Source organism: Cervus canadensis, chromosome 22 (genome assembly GCF_019320065.1).
Source record: "Cervus canadensis isolate Bull #8, Minnesota chromosome 22, ASM1932006v1, whole genome shotgun sequence".
NCBI classification, from domain to species: domain Eukaryota; kingdom Metazoa; phylum Chordata; class Mammalia; order Artiodactyla; family Cervidae; genus Cervus; species Cervus canadensis.
In genome coordinates this window covers 14,372,036-14,398,172 of record NC_057407.1, presented here as the reverse complement: position 1 = coordinate 14,398,172, position 26,137 = coordinate 14,372,036, and the positions used below count along the sequence as shown (strand labels likewise).

Below are 26,137 nucleotides of genomic sequence, written 5' to 3'. Positions count from 1 at the left end.
ACAAGTCAGGGGGATTCTGTCAGACAGTCAGCAGATAACAGCTTCTGCATTTTAAAACTCATGGAATGTTGTATGAAATAACAGCATTGAAGTCTGAAATTTTGGTAGAAATTACAGAAACACACACACACACACACACACTGGATGCAGACTCTGATCCCTTACAAAGGTTTTCATGGTAATTTTTGCCAGAAAAACTATGAAGTCTATGACCTAGTTTGGTGGGCATAAGAAAATGCACCCTGAAAGATAAATAAACACAGCTTTATCTCAAGGTTCTGGGTGCAAGCTCAGAAAGCAGGCCAACTTTGAGGAGAGGAAGGAAAGCCTTAGAGCTAGGTTTCTACACTTAACGCTGCCAAGTCCACTCTTGGTCCTGAGGTCATCAGTGAAATCTGCCATTAGCAAAAACCAGCAACTGAGCCACTGATTCAAGTTTGCAGTATCCCACAGCCTGAAAATGTTTAGAACTTGAATGCTTCACCATTCAGGGGGCACCAACATGGAAGTTTTACCCTCACCATCAACCCCAGAAGGATCAGTAATGAAAAGACTTCTGTAAAGAGTCCGACAGGAGGCCATGTGTAGGAACTCTAAGGAAGGCCTTAGCAAAGAAAACTCATTTGAAGATTCACTGAAAATTTTTTTTCAACAGTCAAGGTAAATTTTATGTTTGAACATGTTCTTCAGGCTATTCTCAGTGCATACTTCTTCAAAACAAAGCAAATAGTCTTTTGCCACAAATATACAATTTTATTCTACCAAAAAAGTATGAAGAGAATACTGATTCTTGAGTTTGCTTCCTTGCCCTAGATGCCAGTAGCAATTTGATTCAAAGCTTTATCCATGTCATCTTCAATATAAGATCATTCAGTTACTTGATCTCTGATGGTTGTCAAAGTGGTCAATACTGCTTTTAAGTATTTAAGGGATGAATAAAAACCAACACTATGTATTAGTTTCTGTTCATAGCCTACACCAAGTAGGAAAGCCAGGCTGCCCAATCAGTAACAGATGTGGACTACAAAGCAAGCTACCATTTTGGAAATCTTTAGCATCTGTTAGGGGTGAATCAGCAATCTTTGCACAGGATTTTAAGTTTCCCAAGAACCTAAAAGAAACATTTCCACTAGAGAATGCAATCACAGAAAAGGTTCTGACTCTTTCCAAATCTCCCAGGGAATAAGATTCATGCAGGTAAGCAGTCCAAGGATACCCCCCAAATATAATGAGAGTAGCTAGTTATAACTTTTGGACTCCAGATTCACGTATTAAACTACCTACCTTACATTTTTTCTTAGGAGTCATTTTAACCTTAAAATGTCTAGAAAAGAATCCAGTCCATGTCAAGTCCCAAGCTTGCTCTTGCTTCCTTGTCTCCTGACCACAGAAATAGCATGACTATCTACACAGGTATTCATGTCATAAACCTGAGAATGATTCTTGACAGCTCAGCCTCCCTCCCCTCACACCGTGAGCTCATCACCAAGCCCTGGGGGTTGTACTTTCAAAGCATGCCTCTCGTGCATCCCTTCTCTCTGTGTCCACAGCCACTGCCTTCGTCCAAGTGACAAATCCCTTGAACTGCTACATATATATATATATACATACATATTTATATATATATTTACCGTCATTACACTCTATTATCTACATATCAGAAGGATTTTTTTAATGCAAATCTGATCATCTACTTCTTACAATCTTAAAATGTCCTTAAAATTCTTCAGGGATTTTCCAATATTCTGACTATAAAGTCCAAAATCCTTAACCTGATTCCCAATGTTCTAAACCATCAGGCCCCAATGAACCCTCATCTCCTGACATCTTCCAGCCTGTCCTCTACATTTCAGTTCTGCTGGCCTTCTTTAAATTCCTCAACCGTGCAAATAGCCTCTCACCTCAGGGTCTTGCACATGCTGTTCCATTTCTCTGGAATTCTCCTACGGAACACTTGAACTAGCTCCATGACACAAAAGCCTTTCCTTTCTTCTATCTCCATTCTAGGTCTTATTACAGTCTACATGCCTAATTTTTCCTTCATAATTATCACAATTCTCAATCACACTATATATCATAGGCACCACAATGATAAGGACTATGTTTGATTGAGTTATTTCCATTTCACCAATATTTGGCCCAGTGCTCGTCACATAACAGACATGCAATTGATATTTGATGAATGAATGAACGAAAATGAGAGCAGAGTGAATGACAGACCTAATAGAGGAGAACAGACAAAAGGGAAGATAAAAGAAGGAGAGGAACAAATAAAGAATAAAAAAGGAGAAAGAACCGAATAATATACAACATGAAGGCAAAGAACAAAAGGAACTTTTAAAAAAATTTTTAATCATTAACAGCCTACTTAAAGTAGTAAAATAATAGTAATAATAATAATAAGCTACTGAAGCACTTCTCACCCTAGTCTTTGACAACAACTTACATGGGTTGCCCTCCTCCCCCTACATCCTCCACTTCAGAAATAAAACCGCAGAGTTATATCTGACACCCTAATGGAACAGAGCTCTCACTTTCCTGTCCTCCTCACAACCTAGCCTGGCCCAGATCCCAAGTTCCCTCCAGACTGTGAAGGAGAGGGAGCCATGGCAGGGCAGGAAGCAAAATGCTCCTTCCGCCTCCCTCTCTCTCGGAAGTGTCACCCTACCTCAGCAGACCAAATTTCATGTAATGTTAAAATTCAAACAAATTATATGTCAAACTCAGGAGCTTGCCATCCAAGTCAGAGCTGCTAATCTGCTCTAGCTCTTGTGGTTTGGAGCTTTGGGGAAAATTAAAGAACTTTAACACCAGCCTCCTAAAGCAGCTTTAGTTCTTTAAACCATAACCATATTTCGGACGGCTTGTGGGGAAATGGCCATGAAAAGGGGACACGTGCAACCACTTACTCAGATTTGTTGAGGGCAAGGCTGGTCCAATAGGCTTCAATGGGAGCACTCACCACAGCATCAAAAAGGACTTCCTGTATCAATTCCTTATCACCTGTTGGGAAGATCAGACTTGAAAAGATGTCTTTGGCTGGACCCCAAACTCCAGCATGAGAGGTGCTCACCAGGCTCATTTTGCAGTATCTGCAGGCTACCATCTCCTATGGTGTGTTGCTGTGTTAACTGACCCCCAGGTGAAAATATGAAACAGCTCTGACACCTGATACACCATAAGACAAGGGACTCCAAAGCATCTGGACAAGACGATAGTAAGTTGAGAGCTCTGGGTGTCTCACACTTCAAGTTTCCGCTTTCCCTCCCCATCGAGTAGTTGATGCCATAGACCAGCAAGCCAACTCCGGGATTTGGAGATTTGGAGATTGGAAGGCAGCACTCCTCAGAAAGTCTGCTCTTTTCATCCCCACTTCTGCCCTCTATCAAAATTTGCAATTCTTCAGGGCCCTGATCTTTATTGTAAGGGAGGGGGATATGATAGCTAATCATTTCTGGGACTCTTTATTTTGTGACTTCTTCCATCTAAGCTTTTATTTATTTATTTATTTTCATCTTAAAGTGGGACATCCATCCTTATCCAGATGAATTCTTGATAGAGCTCTGTGGAAGAGGATGAGAAATCAGGAGGATAGCATGAGTCTAGCAGAGGCATCCTACAGCCCTCCAGCTTTATCACCTATAGCAGGCCAGTCCTCACCGTGGCTGGTGGCCAAGAAGATGGTGCAGCTTTGCTGTAAAAGCAAAACCTGGAAACAGCTCATCATGAAATAGACAGTGAATAAATTGAGACATAGTTACATAGTAGAATACCACACAGTAATTCAAGCAAATGCATCAGAGCTAAATGATCAACACCAATCTCAAAAATATAATGTATGATGAGTGAAACACAGGTTGTAGGATAATATATATTATACAATATATATAAATTTCAGTATACAAAGTAATGAACATAATGGCATATAATGGATATGGATACATAGGTATATATGTATATATTTGGTGTGTGTGTATATATATACATATATTACACAATGCACGGGAATGATGAATAAATACAAAGAGGTAATTCTCTCTGAGAGGGAAATGGGCCCACACAGGGGGCACTCAGGTTCTTCAACATTATCTTTGATGTTTCATTCCTTAAAAAGTACCTGCAGCAAATATGGCAAAAAGTTTAAAATTTGACAAAGCTGGATGGTAAATGTAAGTGCTTCTTTATATTAGTGTCCACTTCTGTTTCTTAAATATATCACTCAAAAAGGCAAATAAAACAAAAAACTGAGTTCACATGACGTCCATCTGATCCTTTCTCTACCAGAGCATATCCCATCATCATGAAGATGAGGTTTGGATGTGGATAATCTTACCCCTCTCATAGGGCTGTTAGGTTTTTCTGTAAGATAACACATGCAAAGAACTTTTCATACCACTAATAAGTGGTATCTACTAGAGGTAGGGATGAGTGCCATGCTGGTTTCCGGTGAATCCCTTGTGCCCAGACTTTAGCTACCGGAACTAACCAACACAAACCTGCGTTGGTGCAGGGGACTGCTCTTGCACTTGGTGAGCACCAGGCCTGCTGCTGCTCTCCCCTTACCCCACGCCTTCTCCCCCTGCACCAGCTACTGGCCATTTCTGATTCACCGAGCTCCCTTAGAGGGCACTTGGTAGGAGGAAGGGCAGCAGAATGTACACTGCAAGAGGCAACATGTCACGGCAGCAGTCCCACTCTGGACAGAAACCAGGAGACATAGAGTATGGCCTTGGATGAGACAAGTCTTATTTTCAGCCCTTATGTCTCATTTGCAAAATAAGAGAGTAGCTGTTGATAGTCTCCTCCCAACTGTAACATTTTCATCCTACTCAGGTGCTTGACTAAATGGTTTGGTAATAGGACACATCCAATGTGAAGGGTTAATTTGGTATTGGGGATCTGCATGACTCTTGACAACCCACATTCTTTCTCCTGTTCCTACAGGAGGCAGCCATTTGGCTGGATTTCTTGTGACTGATCACCTTTGTCAAAGCAAAGCTTCCCTTAAAAACTGAGAGGAAGTATAGTTTTGAATTCATCCACACCTCCCTCCACTACCCAACCGCCATATGCACAAACATGTGCATTTGAAAGCACACTCACATTGGAGCAGAGGCTCTTTGCCTTTGAGGTAGAGTTTAATAGCTTCTAGCTGAGACAGATGACGGTGCTCTGGGTGTAGGTCAGTGTTGCAGTAGGACCTAGGAACATGACATGGCCCAAAACAAGAATGTGTACATATTTATGGCATCACTTTCCTTTGCCTTTGAATCAGGAGAACTGGTCAAGGAAGTACAGGCAACTTGAAATCAAAGAGGACAATAAATAGCAATGCTGAGAAGGACTGTTTCATTCTTACCATTCATCTGCCAAGGACACATCAGGGTGTTCTAAGTCATGCAGGCCTGGAGGTCAAGGAGAAGGGCATCATGAGTATGTATCATCTGTGCGGGGCATTGACTCCCCGCAGTCTCTTCTGTGCTTCAAATGTTCTAGGGTTATGGCCATGGGGAGAGGGGGTTAAGAGTAGACATTAATCCCAAAGACACCTGCCTGGGAAAAGGGACCCTCACATAGGAAACATTTTTGTCTCAGGTAGAACCTTCCCCCAACTTCCACTTCATTTAGCCACTACTGCAACTTCCCCAGACAGAGTCTCCCAGAAAACACAACTCCTTGAAGATAAATGATGCACCAGTGAGTCCTGGGAAAGAAGCTTAGCACAACAGTGGAGACACCAACTTTGGAGGCCCATACAGTTCAGCCTGAGTCAGGAACTTGAGTGGGCCACTAAACTCCTGTGTGATGTCAGCAGGTTGCTTTACTTTTCTAAATGTCAGTTTCTTTTTGTGCAAAACAGTAATAATAATCATCCCTAAGGGACAGGTGGTTGTGAGGGTGCAATTATAGGTTGAATGGTATGAGACCGCCAAAACTCAACTGGTTTTAACCAGCAAAAACTGCTAGGTGATACAGGATCCTAAGTAGAAATGAGTCATCAGTCTGGAGAGGTAGCTAGGAGCACTGAGGCTTGCAGGGAATTGGAGAGTGTTTATAGAATGCTCGAGATGCCCTAAGTGTACAAAACCACTCTTTCTCCTTGTCTCTTTATGTGACTCACTTTCATGGGTCATCAGCAGACACACACTTTTAAGTGACCACCTCAGAAACCCCACTGATTGAGAATGGCAGTCTCCCTCATGACCAATGATATCTTACTGCACTCAGGAGTCCAGTACCCTCCTCAAACACAAATGTGCACAATAAACAGCAAAATACTAGAACTGGCATCACACACTCTTGTTTGATTTCATAGTTAGTTGTGAATAAATTATATAGAATATCATCGTATATGACGCAAGTGGCCATATCCTGGCTCCAACACCTACTGGCGGAATGAGATTGGGAACGTCACTAGTAGTGCCAAAGGTCACAGACTACAGGAGAGGGTTGAATGGGATAGTGACTAATCCCTAGGGCAATCCGTGCACCAATGCATGCTTTCTTCCCTTGCTTCTTCCACTCCTCCCTCCCTCCCTTCCATTCTTCCTTCCATTTATTTATGCAGCATCAACTATGAGCCAGGTACTATTCTAGGTCTAGAGCCTTGAAAACATAACAGAGACCAAAAGAAAAAGCACTGATTGTCTCATGATATTTACTTTCTAGTGGCAGAAAAGAGATAAGAAAATAAAGTTAAAATACATAACGTATCACTAGTGAGGACTATGAAGTTAGGGAGAGAATGAAGCAAGCAGAGAGGGTACCAAGGGATGGGGAGGGATGAGGGAGTGTCAGTGTTACTGCTGGAGTCTGGGATGCTTCACTGAGACAGTGACTTTAAGCAAAGACCTGCAAGAGGTGAGGGGAGAGCCAGGGAGTAACTGAGGTGCTCGTGGCAGAAGGAATCACGGGTGCAGAGGCCCTGAGACGGGATCCCGCTTTCCTGGAATATTGGGTTAATGACATCAGGTCTATATATATTTCTAGTCTTTGTTCTCATCAGTCTTCATCTACAAATCTCTCTCTGCCTAGACCGTAAAGGGAAGATCTTTTTGATTGATTCCTCTCTGAGCTCCTAGACCACCAAGGAAATATGGCTATTCTCTAACTCTCTCACCTCCAATTTAGATACTCCTGACAAAATCACATCTACTCTTGATTGATAATGCTGACAATAACATTAGCTCTAACTGACTGAACAAGTACTGTGTACAACATATCTATATCAAGATGTGTGTGTGTGTGTGTGTGTGTGTGTGTGCATGCACGCATGCACATGCGCTCAGTCATACGCTCTTGGCAACTCCATGGACTGTAGCCTGCCAGGCTCCTCAGTCCATGGAATTCTCCAGGCAAGAATATTGCAGTGGGTAGCCACTCCCTTCTCCAGGGGATATCCTGACCCAGGGATTGAACCCATGTCTCTCGCATTGCAGGCAGATTCTTTACCATCTGAGCCCCCAGGGACTGTTCTGACCATGAGCTATTTCCTTACCTTGACCTCAGATGGCTTAGATGTGAATTTTCTGTCTTCATGAGCAGGACATCTACAGAGTCACACATGGCTCATGGAGCCAGAAAATTAAAGAAGTTTTAAAAAAAGATCCCTGAGAAAACATCGTGTTGAGTATCTTGGTCAAATCACAAAGTTGCCTGTTTTTTCTTGCCTGTCTCTAGGAAGAGGAAGCACATACTTGATTACCTCTGCAGTGGGGACACTCTGAGCTTTGTCTGGATCAAAATGACCCACATTCACTCTCCTTCCTATTCCTTAAGATCTCACAATCAGTTGGGAGATAAAACCCAAAGTCCATGAAACATTGTGAGGACCCTGGGCAGTAGACCAGAAGGCCATATATGGAATCTGCCATTTCAGGGATTTCCAATCTCCTTCTTCCTTCTCTGCTACCTCACTGGAATGAATCACAAAGCAGTCCAGCTTCTGGAAGTTCACTACACTCATTTGTAACCAGCTCTAACCCATGAAAAGCTTGATTATAACTGACCTTCCCACTCTTGGCATACTCCCCGAGGATACCCAGGATACCCACACTCCCTGAGGATACCCAAAAAGAACACTGGTCTGGTCTAACTCCTTCTCTGTTAAGACACAAAATTTAACACCTGGGTAGTGCCACTCTGGGAGTGAAGCCTTTCACAGGCTAGCCCCAGTGCTCCTTATGACTGGTGATACTGGTAAAGATAACTTCTCTGAGCTACTGGGTTGTTGGGAGATGTAAAGGACAGTACGGGGGTGATAGCAGTTTTAAAGATTAAAGGGCTGTAAGAACTGCTACAATTTACTGGGCGTTCCCAGAGCACTGGTGCTTTATGAAGACAAGAAGAGCTAAGAACCTCAAGATGCTCCTAATTCCTTCTGACTTAGATAAATCATTTGAATGATCACATTTCCCTTCGACCTAGGCTGCCTCAAAACACAAGCGAAATTTGTAGCTCAATGTGGAGAAGACTAAGGCTTGCCTACCTTTGTTTTCCTTTTCCTGGGCTTGAGTTTTTATACTAATTCATATTTTTCTTGGTACTGATTTTTATGTATGAGAAGAATACAGCTGGTAGATGGATGATTCCTATGAGTTGCCTCGACAACTTTGTGGATAAAAGCACGACATAAATAAATGAAACCATAAGGAAAGCCCCCACTATCTGGGAGTCCCAGGCATCTGAAACAGTCTAAGAGAGCAAGGTAAAATCAGGGGGGTAAATGGTTGAGTCAAATGTCTAGGAATTAGAAAAAGGGTTGGATAGCTGAGCAAATTCTTCAGCTAACCCAATGGCTGGCTTCAGGGCTTTCTTCCCACATGAAAGGAGTAAGATGGATAAAGACAGCATCTTACCTTCTTCAATAGTTACGTTCCCTCGGAAGAAATATTTCCCATGGCCTCTGGAGAGCGCCACACCTAAACTGTGCAGAGAAACAAAGCAGATCTTGAAATCCATAACATTGACTGGAACAGACTTGTGAGCTAACTTTTTATTTTCCATTTTCACATTTCCATTTCATGCTCTGTAAGCAATGTTTTTTTTTTTTTTTCCAAAAGTTTACTTTCAAAACTCCACTGATTAGAGTTGGTGCTGATCTTAGATTTGATCAGCTGCTTCAAAGTAATTTCTGATCGGAAGTGCAGCAACAATGGGTGGCTCTAGAGTATGTTTAAAAGAGGTGTGGCAAACTGCTACAAGCCCTTGAGCAAGCCCTTCTCTTAGATGCTTTTGTAAGAGCTACATGCCCTAATAATCTTCATTACCGCTTTATGCATCCCCTGCCCTACATTTAGCCACACAAGGGTCTTTCCAGACCATAGAGTTTGAGATGAGGGAAAATTAACCCCTTTCCAATGGCAAAAATGAACACTTCTGTTGTCACTTGAATGCAACCACATGACTGTATGGTGGGTTTCTTTGCCCAACCCTCTTCCTTGTCTGATAGATTTTTCACACTCTCATACTCTTAAAAGTCTTGATTTAAGCTCCTTCCTTTTTCACCTAAAGTCAGAGAATATGTTTTGATAACACAGTCTCATCGTTTGGCAAACCCACTTAGCAGTCATGTGTTTCCTCAAGTGCTCTGGTTCCAAATGGAATTCACCCAAGATCCCTGGCCATATATGACAACACCACAGATTTTATTACGATGGATCCAGAGTCAGTAAACTCTTTTTTCCCTGAGCCCTGTGAGGCATCAGTTGAAGAACACAGAGCAGCCCTACCAAAATAACTTTTTACAAAAAGCATCATCACACTAAGTTAAAAGTGGGAAACTTTAGAATGCCACATAAGAAAGCAGGCAAGGGGGAAGGTGCAATTTTCAAGATTTTTTTTTTACAAAGATAAATAACAGGATTGAAAGGCAGACAAGCACAGAGGAACAGTACGGAGAAATTAAAACCGAAGCGCAACACGTAGGGATGAATATGCTGCCTCGAAGTGTGAAGGATCTGTTTTTGATCATGGAAATAAAGGGCAGCAAGTTAGATGGTTAAGGACCCTGGTAACCCGCTGAATTTATCTCTCCACCCTTAGTTGGAACCCCCAAAGCTTATCTGCTTGATAATGAGATGCAAAGCCATGGCAAATTGAATGAGTTCTCCTAGGTGAGCCTGAACCATTTTTCCCCTTATGGAAAACAAAAACAAAAGCAGCCTGGGAAAAGCCCCTTCCTCACTCTTTCCAGCCTTTAGGCAGGATGTTTGGTTATCTTCAGATGATGAGCTCTGAGAGTGTCAGCAGGTTTTGTACAAACACAACTGATGGGTCTGATGGAATGTCCATGTATTATGGTCAGCTCTACCTGAAAGGAGTACCCTTGATGTCTGTATAATAGTAGTCATTTGTCATCACCAAAACCCGTTTCTAGATTAAAAAAAAAAAAAAAAAAGTCGTAGAGAAAAGAAAACATGGTTAGTCTGCTAGGTGAAGTTTTCAGAAATAAATAAAAATAAATGGACACACTATGATCAGGTTAACAGTACTACATGAATCTTGTTTGAGATAAGTAAAGACAAGAGAAAAATGAGCTCAGTGAATGATATTTACTCCAGATAGAGCTTTCAAAGCTAATTTTTCACAGTGGTTTGTTTTAAATTAAGCGGCAAGAATGTTTGAGAAAAATGTACCCCTTTGTCCACTGTCTTCTTCACCTCCATGGAAAACTTCCCGGTCTTTCTATTCACCATGGCATTTCTTAACTAAAATGATAAAAGAAAATCGGGGTTAGTTCTTCCCAGGGTTACCATACTGTCTTGGACACCTTTCACCATCTAGCTTGAATGCATATTTGGTGGCTTGTGTATGCAGGGCTGGGCCATTTCCCCATCCACTCTTCGTGTACTTGTGCAGTAAGTCTAAATTCTATTCTCAGATCTCTGAAATGCGACTCTGGAAGAATAAACAGCCAACTGCTCTTGTCTAGGGGGAGAGAGGCTAATAAAAATAAATAAAGGACCATCAACCTCAATTTGGGGTGCTCATGTAAACCTCAGGGCAACAGTGACCAAAAAAACCTGTACAATGTTAAATCCTGAGAGTCAAGGAACGAACCCCCAGCAAATGCTAAAATACTCAAGAAACAAGGAATCTCAGGGCACAAGTTACATTTTCACAAAAGGTATTGGTTTGTTATGGAGAAAATAATTTTTCAAAACACAATCAAGTTAAAGATATTTTCCTATATAGTAATTTTTTGTTTGGTTGGTTGTTTTCAAAAGCCAACCATCTGGAAGACAGGGATTAGCTTTTCACAGCATGAACCATCTTCAAATACTCTCTGAGAAATCTGGGCCACTGAAAAGCCTGACTGAGGCTGATGGGCAGTGAACGGGGCAACCCTGCATCTGATTTTTGAAGGTCTCATCTGGGAACCGTGAGCCTTCGTCCCTTCCCCCACCCCTGGCTGATCTCTGCTAATTACTTGTGGCCCTTCTGTGAGTTCAGAGAAGGACAGCAGACACAGTGATGAAAGATGTGCCATCATGGGCACCAATAGGAGACGACTGGAAGGCCATTTAATGAAATAGGAGCAAATGCTGACATGCCACAGCCTGTCAGGAAAGGCTTTTTCCCAGCCCCATGCTTGTTTTTTTCTTTTAATTCTTTCCCCTCTTTTCTCCTTTGAGGAGCTTGAATAAGATCTGGCCGATAGAGAACTGCAGTGCTTGCAAGCAACCTAAATTTGATGCGGGGCCTGTCTAGATTTGGGTTCACATTCCCATCTTCTGTGCAAGAGAGTAAAAGCATAATTTTTAGCTGGAGGCATGTATAAAATAAAACATATATTTTACTCTAGATATTTTTTAACAACACATAATGGGCATTTCTGGAAATATTTTCCCATTTTAACTTTTGTGGTTTTGGATGGGGAGAGCTGGTCCTAATTAAGTCTACTTTCTAACTCTTAAGAACAGCTCGATTTATCTTCGACATGGTTTTCATTTTTCCTCTTTCTGGTGCCTGCCTAAAGCCATTTGGGACCTGCCCCTCTCACATTCCCCAGGCGAGTCAGAGATTAGGTAAGCTTCTCCATGCCTCAGCGCCACCCCACCCCCAACTCCCAGTAGCAGAGGATGATTCGCGCCAGGACCTGGGAGGGTCCAAGGCCAGGGTCACTAATACTTTCTGGAGGCAGAAGCTTAGATGATTAGTGTAGTCTTTCCCTGCCTGCAGTGCAGGAGACCAGGGTTCGATCCCTGGGTAGGGAAGATCCCCTGGAGAAGGAAATGGCAACCCACTTCAGTATCCCTTGCCTGGAAAATTCCAAGGATGAGGAGTCTGGTGGGCTATCCTCCATGGAGTCACAAAGAGTCAGACACTGAGCGGCTTCACTTTCTCTCTTTCCCTTTCCTTCAGTTATAATGGAAATAGATTACACGTATTGAACACTGAGGCAGGACAGCACGTAATTCAGAAATGGACTCTGGAGCCAGAAGTTTGAACGGATCACTGACCCCCACTGTGCCTCAGTTTCTCTTTCTGTGAAATGGAACTAATGATAGCACGTCTCATAAAGTTGCAGTGAGAATCTGATGAGCTACTATGTAGAAGAGTGCCTTGTACACCCTAAGCATTCATAGGTGTGAGCTGTCCTCCATGGTCATCCTCACCAGCCAGCAGCATCTTCATTATTATCCGCCTCACTTTTCTTTCATGTCAGACTCCTTTCAATAGCTTAAAATATTAGGATTCAAACTCCAGTCTGCTTGACACAGATATGACCTCACATCATTTTTGGAAGTACATAGGGTCTATGTTATAAATGTGGTCATGAAATTCAACACAGGCTTAGCTGCCAAGAGAAGTAGGATGCTCCTTCCAAGAATTTCTCCACAGCTGGGCAGACACATGCTGCTTCTTCCTTGACTCTGCCTGTCTGGCGTTTTCGAGATCTTGACTTAAACTGCCCTCTGCTACCTTTATGCAAACCCCACTGGCAGACACATGGGCACGGGGGCACTTGTGTAGCCTTCACAAAGATGCTTTACATAGATTCCAGAATTCTCTAATCAGATGTGCAAATCCCTAGGAGAGAAATGGTGACTAGGGTTTTCACAATCAAGCACATTGATAGTGAAGGAATTCATGTCTCAACTGCACCTTCTGTTCAAGGAGACAAGAGACCCAAATTAAATACGCAAAACCAGAGACCTACTGGTGAAGAATAAGAGCACTGACTTGCTAGAGGTGTGGGAACTCTGAAGGCAGACACAGAATCCAGTCCTGGCAATCATGTCAAGGTGAGGGACACAGCTGGGAATCCGATGACAAAGGAAGAAAAGGGCAAGGAAACAGAAAGCATCTGTCAAATCATCATTAGTTAAAGGTGGTATCAGCTCACGGAAAATCAACCTGGGGACAGGTGATGATGACTGACAACTGGGGTATAGATGAGCCAAGTAATAGATCTCTTCAGGAAACCTAAAAAGGATAAGTGCAGGTGTCTGCCTAGTGTTTAACAAGCAGAAGGCCAGCTTCCTGGATGTGGGGACTCCCAAGTAAGAATGAGCATCAAGTTTGCCTCCCATGTCAATTAAAATGTAAAAAAATGAAGAAAGGGATGGAGAAGCATGATGATGACAGGGTTCAAAACTTCTTGGAAAGAAAACAAAAAGATTCAGTGAAGTCAAAATAAAGCAACTGATAGAGAGGGAAGAGAAAGCAAAATAATGGAATGCACCCTTTAAAATTACATGATATAGTTTAGCAACAGACATACATTAATAAGAAGGTTATTTGAGGGTTGATAATACTGAGAATAATACTAATAACAGCTACCACTCAGAATGCTCACCATGTTCAAGCAACAATGTTGGCACTTTTGTATCTTTCAATACAGTAACACACTGCTGCTGCTGCTGCTAAGTCTCTTCAGTCGTGTCCAACTCTGTGCGACCCCACAGACGGCAGCCCACCAGGCTCCTCTGTCCCTGGGATTCTCCAGGCAAGAATACTGGAGTGAGTTGCCATTTCCTTCTCCAATGCATGAAAGTGAAAAGTGACAGTGAAGTCGCTCAATCATGTCCGACTCCTAGCGACCCCATGGACTGCAGTCTACCAGGCTCCTCCATCCATGGGATTTTCAGGCAAGAGCACTGGAGTGGGGTGCCATTGCCCTCTCTGAGTAACACACTAGCATTCACAATAGTTCTGTGAGGTACTACTGCCATCATACCCATTTGACTGAGAAAAAAGAACCTATACCAAAATTGAGATGTAGAGAAGATAACGGCTTGCCTGAGACCAACAGCCAGCAAATAGGAGACGTGGGGCTTGAAACCAGGCAGGCAAATGCCTGAACTGCATTCCTCAGGACTGTGCTAGCCTGCTTCTTGGTTAGGAGCAGGTTGAAAAGGTAGGATATGTACATCAGGTGCGGTACAATCAAAAGCCCAGACATGAATCCTGATGATGATGTTTAAAGAACAAGAAGATACAAAACTATACCAGGTCACTGAGCTGACATGACGTCAGGTCACCAGCACTTGGGAAAAGAGAATGGATGAGGAAATAGACTTTTTTTTTTTAAATCAAACAGCAAAGATTTTGTCTGAATTGGGGCTTAAAAGAGACAGCCCAGATGAAGAAGGAAATAGGTTAAATGTCTAAAACAGATATGATTCTTGCATTTTACAAGCAAGGAAATATCTCAGAGATTTATGCTAGCTAAGTAATGTCCAGGTTGCAGAGGATGTGAAGAGAGGAAAAGCAAGCAGCAAGAGGACCATGATGCTGGCTGTATTTCTGAAAGCACAGGAACCCAGCCTGTGCATTTCAAATGGCTCCCCTCAACATCCCTTTGGAAAGCAAGACAGAGGGAGGGGTAGAAACAATGCTGATGCAATGATGAAGCTCAGGAAAGGCCCTCAGACAAATCAGGGAGGTACAGGTAGAGAAACACTGCCTGGGCATGAAGGCTCCATATGGAAAGGGAAGAGCAAGGGTCCAGATCCAGACACCCTGGGAAGTTAGGATTCAATTAAGGACAGTCTGCCTGGATTCACAAAAGATGGCGTGTCTAACAAATCTGATTTACTGAGGAAGGAACAAGAAGACTGCTGAGGCTAAATCGTAGGCATGAGGAAAACTTTTGATACAGTCCTGAAGGCTGAAGCTGTCTGGGAAACAAGCATGTGTTACTAAAGTGTGGCGTGGAAAGGGGAAAGGCGGGGATGGCCCCGGAAACAGGGCAGTCAACCAAAGAGGAGGAAAGTGGGTCTGCCAAGCCCTGGCTGGCATCCTGACAGGTAAACTCTGGCCCTGGCTGTGCAGCTGCCCCGCGAGGCTCTGGCCAGGCTCCCCCGAGGGTCGCAGGTCCCATCAATGGCACTCAGAAAGAGTCCAGATTGATCGGCTGCAGAAGGAACCAGAGCCCAAATGCGGATGGTTTTAGACTACACAAAGCAGGCAGGGTGGCTGGAAACACATTTGCACGTGGACCTACCGGCAGGAGAGTTATAAAACCCCAAATGCATACAAGGGCCCATGGTCTCTGCATCCCTCTGATGGCCAGGTGTTCCCCTGGTGGGCCTCTTTGACTGGCTCCAGGCAGAGGAGGGTAAAACGCAGCGTTCTTCTCACCAGGCTTGAAATCAAATTGCTTACCACATCATCGCGGTCCTCCCACTCCACCTCAGACAGGTCAACACTACTGTAGTTGGGTTTCCTCCGCTTTTTTCCTTCTTCGTACTGGCGGAAGAGGAAGAGAGAGAAAGCATATGACAAACGAAGAAAATATTTCTGTGAGACCACCGGCCAGGGCAACCTTCATCTGAATTCCTGGTTCATGCCTGAGGACTGTGAGTGGAGGGTACCAGGGAGAAGCAGAGGGGCACTCCTGAGTTTTCAAGATCAGGAAAGCTGAACTGAGTCACTAGCAAACATGTGAGCTTCCCAGGTGGCGCAGTGGTAAAGAATCTGCCTGCCAATGCAGGAGACGCAAGAGATGAGGGTTCAATCCCTGAGTCAGGAATATCCCCGGAGAAGAAAATGCCAACCCACTCCAGTATTCTTGCCTGGAAAATGCCATGGACAGAGAAGCCTGGCAGGCTACAGTCCATGGGCTTGCAGAGTTGGACACCGCTGAGCAGATAGAGGGGGAGTAAGTATACAAGCCAATTCTTTGTTTCATATGAATTTACCTGGTAGACTCCTTACCTCTAAACATGCCAGGTGTGAAGCAAAGTTTCCCCCATCCTTGGACATTCTGTGTGTGGAATGGAGCCTTTCTCATCTAATCTAAAGCTTTTATAGCACACAACTTCATGATACAGGATAGGGAATCTTACATAGTCTGTATTCTGATCTCCATATTTGGCCTTAGCATCCTGGTAACATTTCTCAAACACATGGAACCTTCCACTTGCTATTACACTGGCCACAGCAGTGCTGAGATAAGCAGGGCTACTTAACCCAAAGAGCATGGAGACTGGGAATCACTGCCAGATTTAATGGCCATTAGCACATCTCCCTGGAAAAGCTGATGAGTGCATTAATATCACAGGAAGTTTTTTGAGTTTTTTTTCTCCCTAAAGCACTGATGTTACAGTCACCTGGCAAGCCCACTCTTTTATCAGACAGTCCTGGGTCTGGCTGTTCCTGTGTCTCGGGACCTTAATGCTGTATTTATAATGTAGGAAAGTCTGCCCTCTGCTGCAGGCTCAGGATAAGCAACCCCTGTGCCAGTTCAAAAGATATGGCTGATGGCATATTGGAAAAAATACCTATGTATGTATAGCTTTTATTTTTCTTTTTTCCTTTTGTTTCTAAATTAGTCAGCTTTGGCTTTAATGGGCAGGATGCTAACTCAGCACCACTCTAGGTGTTTTAAGACCCCCAGACCACAGGTTACCATTTTGGACACTGCTCAGTTACTACGGAGGCAGGTGCTGAAGCGCTCGGTGTGGAGGAGAAAACCACCGCTGGTGCATGGGGCCAAAGAGGTCCACGCTGGCCCCGCAGTGGGATCTAGGAGACAGAGGCCAGGCAGGGCAGGTCTCCCATCACTGTGGGGCCAGATGGGACTCAGCAGTTTTCCTGCTAAGTTGTTTTCCCTCTGGGCTGCATTTCAGGAACGCTGGGGTGTCCTTGAAGAGTACCCGCCCTTACCACCCAGGAAGGCTGCCTCAGCTCTAAGGGGGAGTGGGCTCTGACCATATTGGTCTACCGCCCTTCTACTCCCTTCTCTCAGGTTTTCAATTAACAGACAGTCACGGTCAGTTTTATGACATCAGATCCACTCCAGATGAAGAGGAAGGGAAGTGGTTCCCTCAGAAGCGGCTGTAAACGATAGCAGATTCACAGTTGGATCCTGTTATGGAAAGTTCACTATGTTTGGCCCTTGAGAGAGCCAGGCTGGGGCTGAGCGGGTGGAACAGGAAGGAGGGCAGTAGGGTGCTCACCTCTTCTCAGGGTGAGGAGGTGGGATGGGGGAGGGGCACACGATGCTAAGAAGCCCTAGAGTCAGACATTCTCGGACCTCTGTTACCTGTACTGATGGTCCTCAGGTTCCATGTTGGTAAGAATAATTCCTGGGAGCCACTAGGCAGCCCAGAAGTTTCTGCAGCTCAGCTTCTGACCAACAAAGGTAAAACTTTCATGGTTTCTTGGGTAGTCTAATGCTAGGTATATGCTGTCTTTTGGAGGAAGTTCTTCCATTGGTCACTTCAAAATCCTCTTTTAATCACTTTGTCAACATGCATTTATTGGACACCTAGCAAGCACAAGGTCCTAAGAATATAAGTAAAGTCAATTAAATGGTGCTTCATTCTTTCCCAAGGACTTGTTTGTGATTTATCACTCTTAATTCTGTCTGCCTATAGTCAATTTACTCTCCATGGTGCCTACAGCAAGTTAAATAAGATCACATAGCCAGTATATCACATACCCCCAAGCCCTTGACCAAATTTTCATGGCTAGTGAAGTGAAGTGAAGTCGCTCGGTCGTGTCCAACTTTTTGCGACCCCATGGACTGTAGCCTACCAGGCTCCTCCATCCATGGGATTTTCCAGGCAAGAGTACTAGAGTGGGTCGCCATTTCCTTCTCCAGAGGCTCTTTCCAACCCAGGGATTGAACCCAGGTCTCCTGCATTGTAAGCAGACGCTTTACCGTCTGAGCCACCATTATTTCAACTGCCACTAAAATTTTAGAAAGTGAAAGTCCCTCAGTCATGTCTGACTCTTTGCAACCTCATGGACTATACATGTCCATGTATACAGTCCATGGAATTCTCCAGGCCAGAATACTGGAGTGGGTAGCCTTTCCCTTCTCCAGTGGATCTTCCCAACCCAGGGATCGAACCCAGGTCTCCTGCATTGCAGGTGGATTCTTTACCAGCTGAGCCACGAGGGAAGGAATTTTAAAAGACCCCCAAAGTCCTTCATCCTTAGAGAAAGTGTGTCCCTGTCTTTGTTAGAACAGGTGAGCACAGTGGTTCTGCCGCTCACTGGGCATGTGACATGAAGTAAGGCACTCAGCTGCTCCAAGCTTCCTTCCTTCCTGGCTCAACTGCAAAATTGTGAAAAACAGTAATACCTCTGTAGCCAAGGTAGGCTGAGACAATTAACTAGGTACTGTATGTAAGATGGTAAGCACACTTCAAGTTCAGTATGGAACAAACCTTTAATATGCATGTGGCTAGTGTAAGTCCTGAAAAAGTAATAACCTTGGTGAAGACACTAGCTCACGGCATACAAACGTCTAATATGTCATTTCCTTGACATGAAGGAGACCCACTGAATAATTTGTTGGGTCACTGTTGTGCAGACATTAGGCAGGAAGAAGATGTTTGTTGAAGATGATGGTGTCAGATAGTCACACTCATATGCCTCCTCTTCATGTGTAAGATTCTTACATACTAAACACCAGGTTGGGACTTGAGACTCTCCTGGCAGAAAACTTCACACCTGTGCTACAGAACCCAAGTCCTTTTAGATGATACCTGGCAAAAGTGGAATCCACAGAGATGGATCCCATGACTTTTGACCATTCCTAGATATCTTCTTTCATTGTTTTAATAAAAGCACTCAAGAAATTCAGTACACTGCACTATTAGTATTCAAGAAACTAGCAGAGACTAGAGAGTAAGGGGAGGAAAGGTTTCCCAGCATGCTGGCCTGAAAGTCATCATATTCCAGCAAGTCTCTAATTTAACTGCACTGAAAGAAACAGACGGGACCAGGGATACACCCTTTGGAATGCCCCTCTACAATATCTGCTAAACCAGTGAAGTAGGTATGAAACAGTCAATACTTTCTGTTTGAGTCTTTATTAATGGGTGAGGCTCTTAAAATACAAACAGAAATCCATACAGTAGTGTAGCAGAGTGACTACTTTGAGTAACAAAAGAAAAAGTCAATGGGCATAGATAGAACTGGTCAAGGACAATGAATAAACTCAGAATGATGATCCTAAATCCACTTTATCTTTTTCTCTTGGTAAAAGAACGCTGGCTCCCCTGGTGGTCCAGTGGTTAAGAATCCACCTTGCAATGCTGGAAACACCAGTTCGATCCCTGGTCCAGGAAGATCCCATACGCTGTGAGGCAACCGGGCCTGTGCACCCCAACTACTGAGCTCACGCTCTAGAGCCCAAGAGTCACAACTGCTGAAGCCCATGCACCTGGAGCTCACGCTCAGCATCAAGAGAAGCCACCACCACGAGAAGCCCATGCACTGCAACTAGAGAACAGCCCCTACCTGCCACAACTAGAGAAAGTCCACACAACAACAAAGGCCCAGTGTAGCCAAAAACACAAATGCTTTTAAAAGTTAAAAAAAAAAAAAAGAAAAAAACTTATTGCTCAGCTAGAGAATAGATCTCCATTAGGAAGATACCTGGGCTATGGACCACCACCACTCATCCCCCACATATTTCAGGGAAATCTCTTTGGTTTTCCTACAGGGAATCCCCATGGACCTCACACTCAGTAAATGCAGTTCTAGGGATGGCAAGACCATCCTGGTTCGGAGGGAAGCCAATGAATGACCTGAGTATCTGAAGGAGACCCACAACTCTCCAGGATGTGGTGAGTAGTAGCTCAGGACTGGGGACATAACTCATACCAACCCAAATGAGACTCAATCTGGGATGCTTTCTTGGATTTATCTGGAAAAAGTAGCTCTCTGTCTACTAGCATCACTAAGGCAGAAGGGGAACTTGAGTTCCTTGTAGCCAACTCTGCCACTGCTTGGAGATAGCCTTCCTGAGAATGAAGCCAGTGCAGAGAAAAGACATGAACAGAGTCCTGAAAGCACGGTGTACGTGCCTGGATCAAGCTTCGCCTGCAATCTTTATACTCTTGGGTGTTTCATGTACCAACACATTCTCTCCACATTACCCTCCTTCTCTTTTTAAAGATGCTTTTTTTAAAAAGCTGTCTTAGGTTTCAAGCATAAGTAGTCATCAGTTCCAACCTGTATATATTAAGCGTCTTTAGTTTTGTGTTTTTTTTTTTCTTTTTAAATGAACCATTTTTTAAAAGTACATTTTAAGTGAAGTGTTCACAAACTTTAATGACTTTTTAGAAACTTGTGATTTATAAAACACCTCACTGCTAATCAAGACAGTCCACTGTGTTTGGGCATTGCTGACCCTCTATACCTGCTTTTCCCGAGAGGACATACGCATGGCTATGGAGTCTGAGGGCGACAGAGAAAGCATTAAACCCTCGAACCTCTGACTCCCAGGTCCAATCTCCCCTCTCCCATGGGATCTGGCCTGGGATGGATCCCGGGTCCCCGCCGCACTCCTTCTTCCCCTCCGTGAGGATCTCGTTACTGGGGCTGAGGCATCGGATATGGCATTTGTTAGTGTATCTATAAACTGTAACTTCCTTTGAAAATGTGATTAACGAATTGCAAACGGTTTCCAAAGGTTTATAAACAGATACTTTGAGAGTCACGGGTAGGTTTGTAGTTTTTGGTGCCTGTTTTATGAAAAAAATATGTGGGGGAGAATTTAATAAGGAAAGATATTCTGTGCTATGAAATACTTTGAGGTGGAGTTTCAAATAAAGGCCAGATGTGGTGAACACACCAAACCAGCCTGTGGCCTAAAAGGACGGGGCAAGAAGGGCACCCATCTGAGGAGCCAGCCGGAACCATCAGGGGTCTGCCGTAAGTGCCAGAACCTCCCTGGCAGTGTTGAACCGTCTGGATGTGAGTGCCCCTTTGGGTTACCTGCAGATAGATCATGGAAGCAGAAAGGGATAGGCTAAGGTGATGGCCATGTTCATGTGGGTTTGAACGAAACAAGAATGCCTTTGCTTTTCTGTGTTCTTTTGGGAAAGACTAAAGGAAGTCAGTTATACACATCCATGCAGCCTCTGTGAAACAAATATTATGTGTGCTAATAATTGATAAACAGTTCGTGCTGCTCCACGCTGCCAACAGGAAGGAAGGAGATGGGGGTGAGGGGCCCATAACTGGAGAGGAAGAGGCCTTGCCCAAAACCAGTGCCATCTGGAGAAGGGGCGTGGCCAGGGCCTGGGAACCAGCCTTGTCTGGGAAAACGTTTCTCTCCGGAGCAGTCACGTCCTCAGCTGGTGGATACCTTCACCGCCTCCTCTGAGGTCCTGGGTTTCCTCCTGTCTTAGAGGCTAAGTGGCCATTTGAGAAGGAAAAGTGACACGTTTTTCTCTCCTCCACTCACAAGAAAGGATGACCTAGTGGCCACTGGGCACTTCATTCCTTCACTCCTTCATTCATTCATTCATCTGTCCATTCACATATCCAAAAATACTGTTCAGTTCCGTTCAGCTCAGTTGCTCAGTTGTGTTCAACTCTTTGCGATCCCATGAACTGCAGCACGCCAGGCCTCCCTGTCCATCATCAACTGCCGGAGTCCACCCAAACCCATGTCCATTGAGTTGGCAATGCCATCCAACCATCTCATCCTCTGTCGTCCCCTTCTCCTCCTGCCCTCAATCTTTCCCAGCATCAGGGTCTTTTCAAAATACTGTTGGACACTGATTGTTCATCAGGCCTCAAGCCAGGCCCAGGTGAGCCTTAAGCAAGCACTCAGTCATAAGCTGACTGTGACGGATCACCTTCTGCCCTCCAACTGCAGGTCACGATTCACAAGGCCAGTTAGGAGAACAGGGAAAAGTCAGGGCCCCAGAGGGAGACTGTGGTTTGAACCAGGTTTGCACCTACAGGCTGTGTGCCCAGGGCTGGCCTGCATTTCTCCCAGGGCACCGTGCTCTTCTGCAGGATGGAGGTAAGATCATTCGGCACACGGGGCTGCCGTGAGGAGCAAATGGGCATAGACGCGGTTGGGCATGGCAAGCATCCTGACAAGCAGCGCTGGGGCAACGCGCCACTGGGTCAGCACTGGGAGCTGCTCATGAGACAGGGCAGCCCACCGCATCACGCCCGTCCCTAGAGACGACCTTCACAGGGTAAAACAGTTCTTCACAGTATAGTGAAAGTCGCTCAGTCATGTCCCACTCTTTGCAACCCATGGACTGTATAGTCCATAGAATTCACCAGGCCAGAATACTGGAGTGGGGAGCCTTTCCCTTCTCCAGGGGATCTTCCCAACCCAGGGATCGAACCCAGGTCTCTCGCATTGCAGGTGGATTCTTTACCATCTGAGCCACAGGGACGCCTCTTCACAGTATGGCTATTCACAAATTTTTCTAGTCCTTTAAAGAGGCAGTTCAACCTGGCTTGGGGGCCTATTCTTTTTAAGGTCAAAAGGAAGGGTCTCAAACAAGGGCATGGTTCCAAGGGCAGGTGGCCAGGGGGGCCTGTGACAGAGTAATGGTCTCTTTCCCCTAGAATTTGCAAATCAAGGTCTCTTACTGTCATAGCATGTCCTGCCCCAGAGGAGGTGCCCCTAGGGAAGGGAATCACAGGGGTCTGTATCAGTCCCTGCTCTATTGCTACAGTCTAAATGGAACATTTTTTTAAGTGCCCCCCCCCGCCCCCCGCCACTGACTCGTCCTGGTTATACATTAACAACTGTTCATTGTAGAAATTTGAAAATAATGAAAAGTGTAAGAAATGAAAAAAGACTGTCCTCACTATCACAACCCAGGGATCACCAGGGGACACTCTATTATCTTTCCCAAAGGACAAGTATTTTGAAGCGGTTACTGTTTTCAGTTTTCTAAGTTAATTGTTTCTCTGACAAGAATTTATAAAATGTAGCAACCAATCTGTTCTGCTTTCCAAGTGACTGCTTTCAGGGAAAACAAAAACAAAAACAAGTTTGTTTCTTTTCTGCTGGCTAGCTTCCCCTCAGCTCCCTATCATTCTTCCTGAAAAGGGTATGTTTCCTGTGCCAGGTATGGTGCTGAGTACTGCACCCATCTCCTGCTAATTCTCACAACTCCACGAGGGGAGTAACACAGAGACGAGGGATGCTGGTAGCACAGTGGCATGGCTAACAGGCAGGGAAACGGGGATTCCTCCCCAACCCTGCTGGTTTCCCAGTCTTTGCCACCCTCTGCACTGCCTTCCTTACCTGGCCCCTTCTCACCAACTCAGGGCAAGCACTGATAGGACTTCATGTAGCCAGCGCGTGAATGGTTGCAGAACCGCCTCGGGAGTCCAAGCCCACGGGCCATTTGTGCCTCTGTTAACAGCCAACTCACAGGGGCTGCCTTGAAACTAACGTTGATGGCCAGGGGTGCGAGAATCAGTTTTAGGTTAAGAACAAGTACAACATCATGCCACATGTCCAATGTATGATATCATATTCACATGATGCCTAACAACCAATATCCAACTCAAGGCCTCAGAGAAGCCTGGTAGTACCTGATGGTATTGATAAAGGATTTCCACCAGAAGTGTGACCCTTTGGTTGTGCAATCACACAACAGCTCAGAGAAGACACATGGTTGGGTGTCATAGGCCCTGTGGCAGAAGAGAAATTCCAATGAGTCTGTATTCAGAGCTGAATTCCTTCATGTTCCTGGGAAGATGAGACAACCAGATATACCGAGGGAAACAGGGCCACGGGGGTGTGTAAAGGCAGTCGGAAAGTGGGAGAGAGGCAACCAGGGCATGTCGAGACAACAAGCTTTTCCCTTTTCCTAAAAGGTACCCTGCTCTTATTAATTAATGTTTTTAAGTGTCTCAAAGATGAAAAGTTCTATGTGCTCTTCTAGTGTGATTACAAAATCCTTTTGATCACTCTAAAACTGTAACAGCACTGGTATTTAAAAAAAAAAAACAACAACAACAATTAGCCGACCGCTTTGAAAACCGAAATGACCTTTATCTTTAGTGTCCTCTGAATCACTGGGAATGAGTCACACGCTGTGTGTGGGGAGGAGGTAACCAGCCCCACCATCATCACTTCTGCAGGTCAAATGTGGCTTACTACCTGGTGGTTGGATTTAAATTCTCCTTCTCAAAAAGCCAGTCTGTCTTGTAATAGTAAGTTAGTCATAAAAATGAACATCATGCTGACTGGCTGGAGTGGGAAGAACATTTGTGCCAGCAAAGGAACAGGGACTAGGGGACTCTGATGAAGAACAGAGAAGTATCTTCGGGTCCACTGACTCGGGTGAAAGGGTGATGCTGAGGAAAGACCACCTCTCCACAGAGAAGAAAGAAGGGAGTACATGAAGGCTACATACAAAATAAAGATGCATGTGGGTACCTAGGAGATGGCTGCTCTGATAGGTTAGAACATTTTTGAGACAGAATGCTCTCTAAAGCTTCCTGGGCAAAGGTTAGAGGCAAGACAGGCTTAACAATGAATTTCAAAGCTTCAAAAAGACTTGCATTGAATTCTTGAGCATGGAAATGTGCCATATCCCAAACTTGATTTTATATAAAGACCACTGAGTAATTAGGAGATAATATCTAGGGTAAAAGGAGGACCTCTATAATTTGAGAATATGTCTGTGGCTTTTGACAAGCAACTTTTTTTTTTTTTTTTTTGTATTTACAGAACTTTATTTGGCATTATTCCTTTGAGAAGTTAATTATATATCAAAAGACTCTTGGGTATGTGGAACCTGTCAGACCATTTTGAACATGGGGTACAATTAGGCACCGCAAATTGATTTCAGTTTCAAAACAGCAAAGACAATGAATTTCCTTATTCACTCAAGTAATATCACAAACTAGTATCAAGCAGCACTGCAATGCAGTAATGTGTCAGTCTTCAAATGATGCTACAGCTAACTATTCACTGTGGGGTGAGTTCTCCGTGGTACTGGCTTTTCTGCTGTCCTCTGTAACATTCCCAGTGCCTGTAACCAGCTCAGTCACTGTGAAAAAAAACCCTAGTCTTAACCCTTGTTGGAGGGATGTATTCAGAACAGAGATCTCTCATTTTCAAGGTCTTTGTGTTTATTGACATGAAGAAAAATATTTTGCAAGCAAAGAAAAAAGAAGGAGGCACGAAAGAGGGAAAGGAAAAGTTCCTTCCAAGCCAGCTGCCATTCCTCTTGCCTCGGGTATATGCCTTATGCAAGTAATGGTATCACCCTACGTCATACTGCTGAGCCTACATCGTATGTGCATGTGTGAATGTTTGCATGTAATTTGGGAACCCTGCTTGGCAGGGTAGCTTTATTTTGTTTTTACTTTTTTTCTGCTAAAGAATTTTAAGGATACTTGTGAAGAAGGAAAAGACATGTAGAAATCCATTTTTGTGGCCACATCTTCCATGGAAGTTTCTCTGACCTTTCCTGCTAGAGTCTCTCCCCCTTCTCACTCAGGAGGGCTCCTGTTCTGCACCTCCCTGAGGACACAGGGCTTTGCAGCATTAAATGCATGTGACCATCTTTTCCACTCACCTCCTGTCCTGACACCAAATTCAATAGTCTCATCCACCACTGGTCTACCCAGCCCACTGGACTGGTGACTGAGAAAAATGTTTAGTTTTAATTTTTTTGTATGTGATTCTCAATTATACTAACATATATTTTTAAAAGTGTTTCTGGATGTATGCTGGTCTGAGTAAGCCCAACAGACCTGTAATGTTGTTCATAACTTATAGGAAAACCAAAGGTCCCCCACAAGGCTGACTGAATCCTCTAATATTTGCCTGGGATCATGAAGACATGGGTGAAGGTTGGAATAGACAATTATAATAGAGGAAGAGGCCAGTGGGCCAGGCAAAGTAGCCAGGTTCATCAAACTACTGCATCCATTGCTTTTACCA

The 26,137-nt window shown here is 44.2% G+C and overlaps 1 protein-coding gene across 4 annotated transcripts in view; it reads right to left on the bottom strand.

Moving 5' to 3' along the window:
- The window catches only part of CACNA2D3 (calcium voltage-gated channel auxiliary subunit alpha2delta 3), an 853,893-nt gene that overhangs the window by 155,756 nt on the left and 672,000 nt on the right, over positions 1 to 26,137 (bottom strand). For all 4 annotated transcript variants that reach the window (XR_006264409.1, XM_043442153.1, XM_043442156.1 and 1 more), the window contains 7 exons: positions 15,616 to 15,699; positions 10,638 to 10,709; positions 10,313 to 10,374; positions 8,859 to 8,926; positions 5,360 to 5,405; positions 5,104 to 5,201; positions 2,910 to 3,003 (listed from right to left, as the gene is read on the bottom strand). Coding sequence is in view for 3 of the 4 variants with exons in the window: in XM_043442153.1 (XP_043298088.1) it covers positions 2,910 to 3,003; positions 5,104 to 5,201; positions 5,360 to 5,405; positions 8,859 to 8,926; positions 10,313 to 10,374; positions 10,638 to 10,709; positions 15,616 to 15,699 (524 nt within the window). In the remaining variant the exon portion in view is untranslated. The remainder of the gene's footprint in view (positions 1 to 2,909; positions 3,004 to 5,103; positions 5,202 to 5,359; positions 5,406 to 8,858; positions 8,927 to 10,312; positions 10,375 to 10,637; positions 10,710 to 15,615; positions 15,700 to 26,137) is intronic.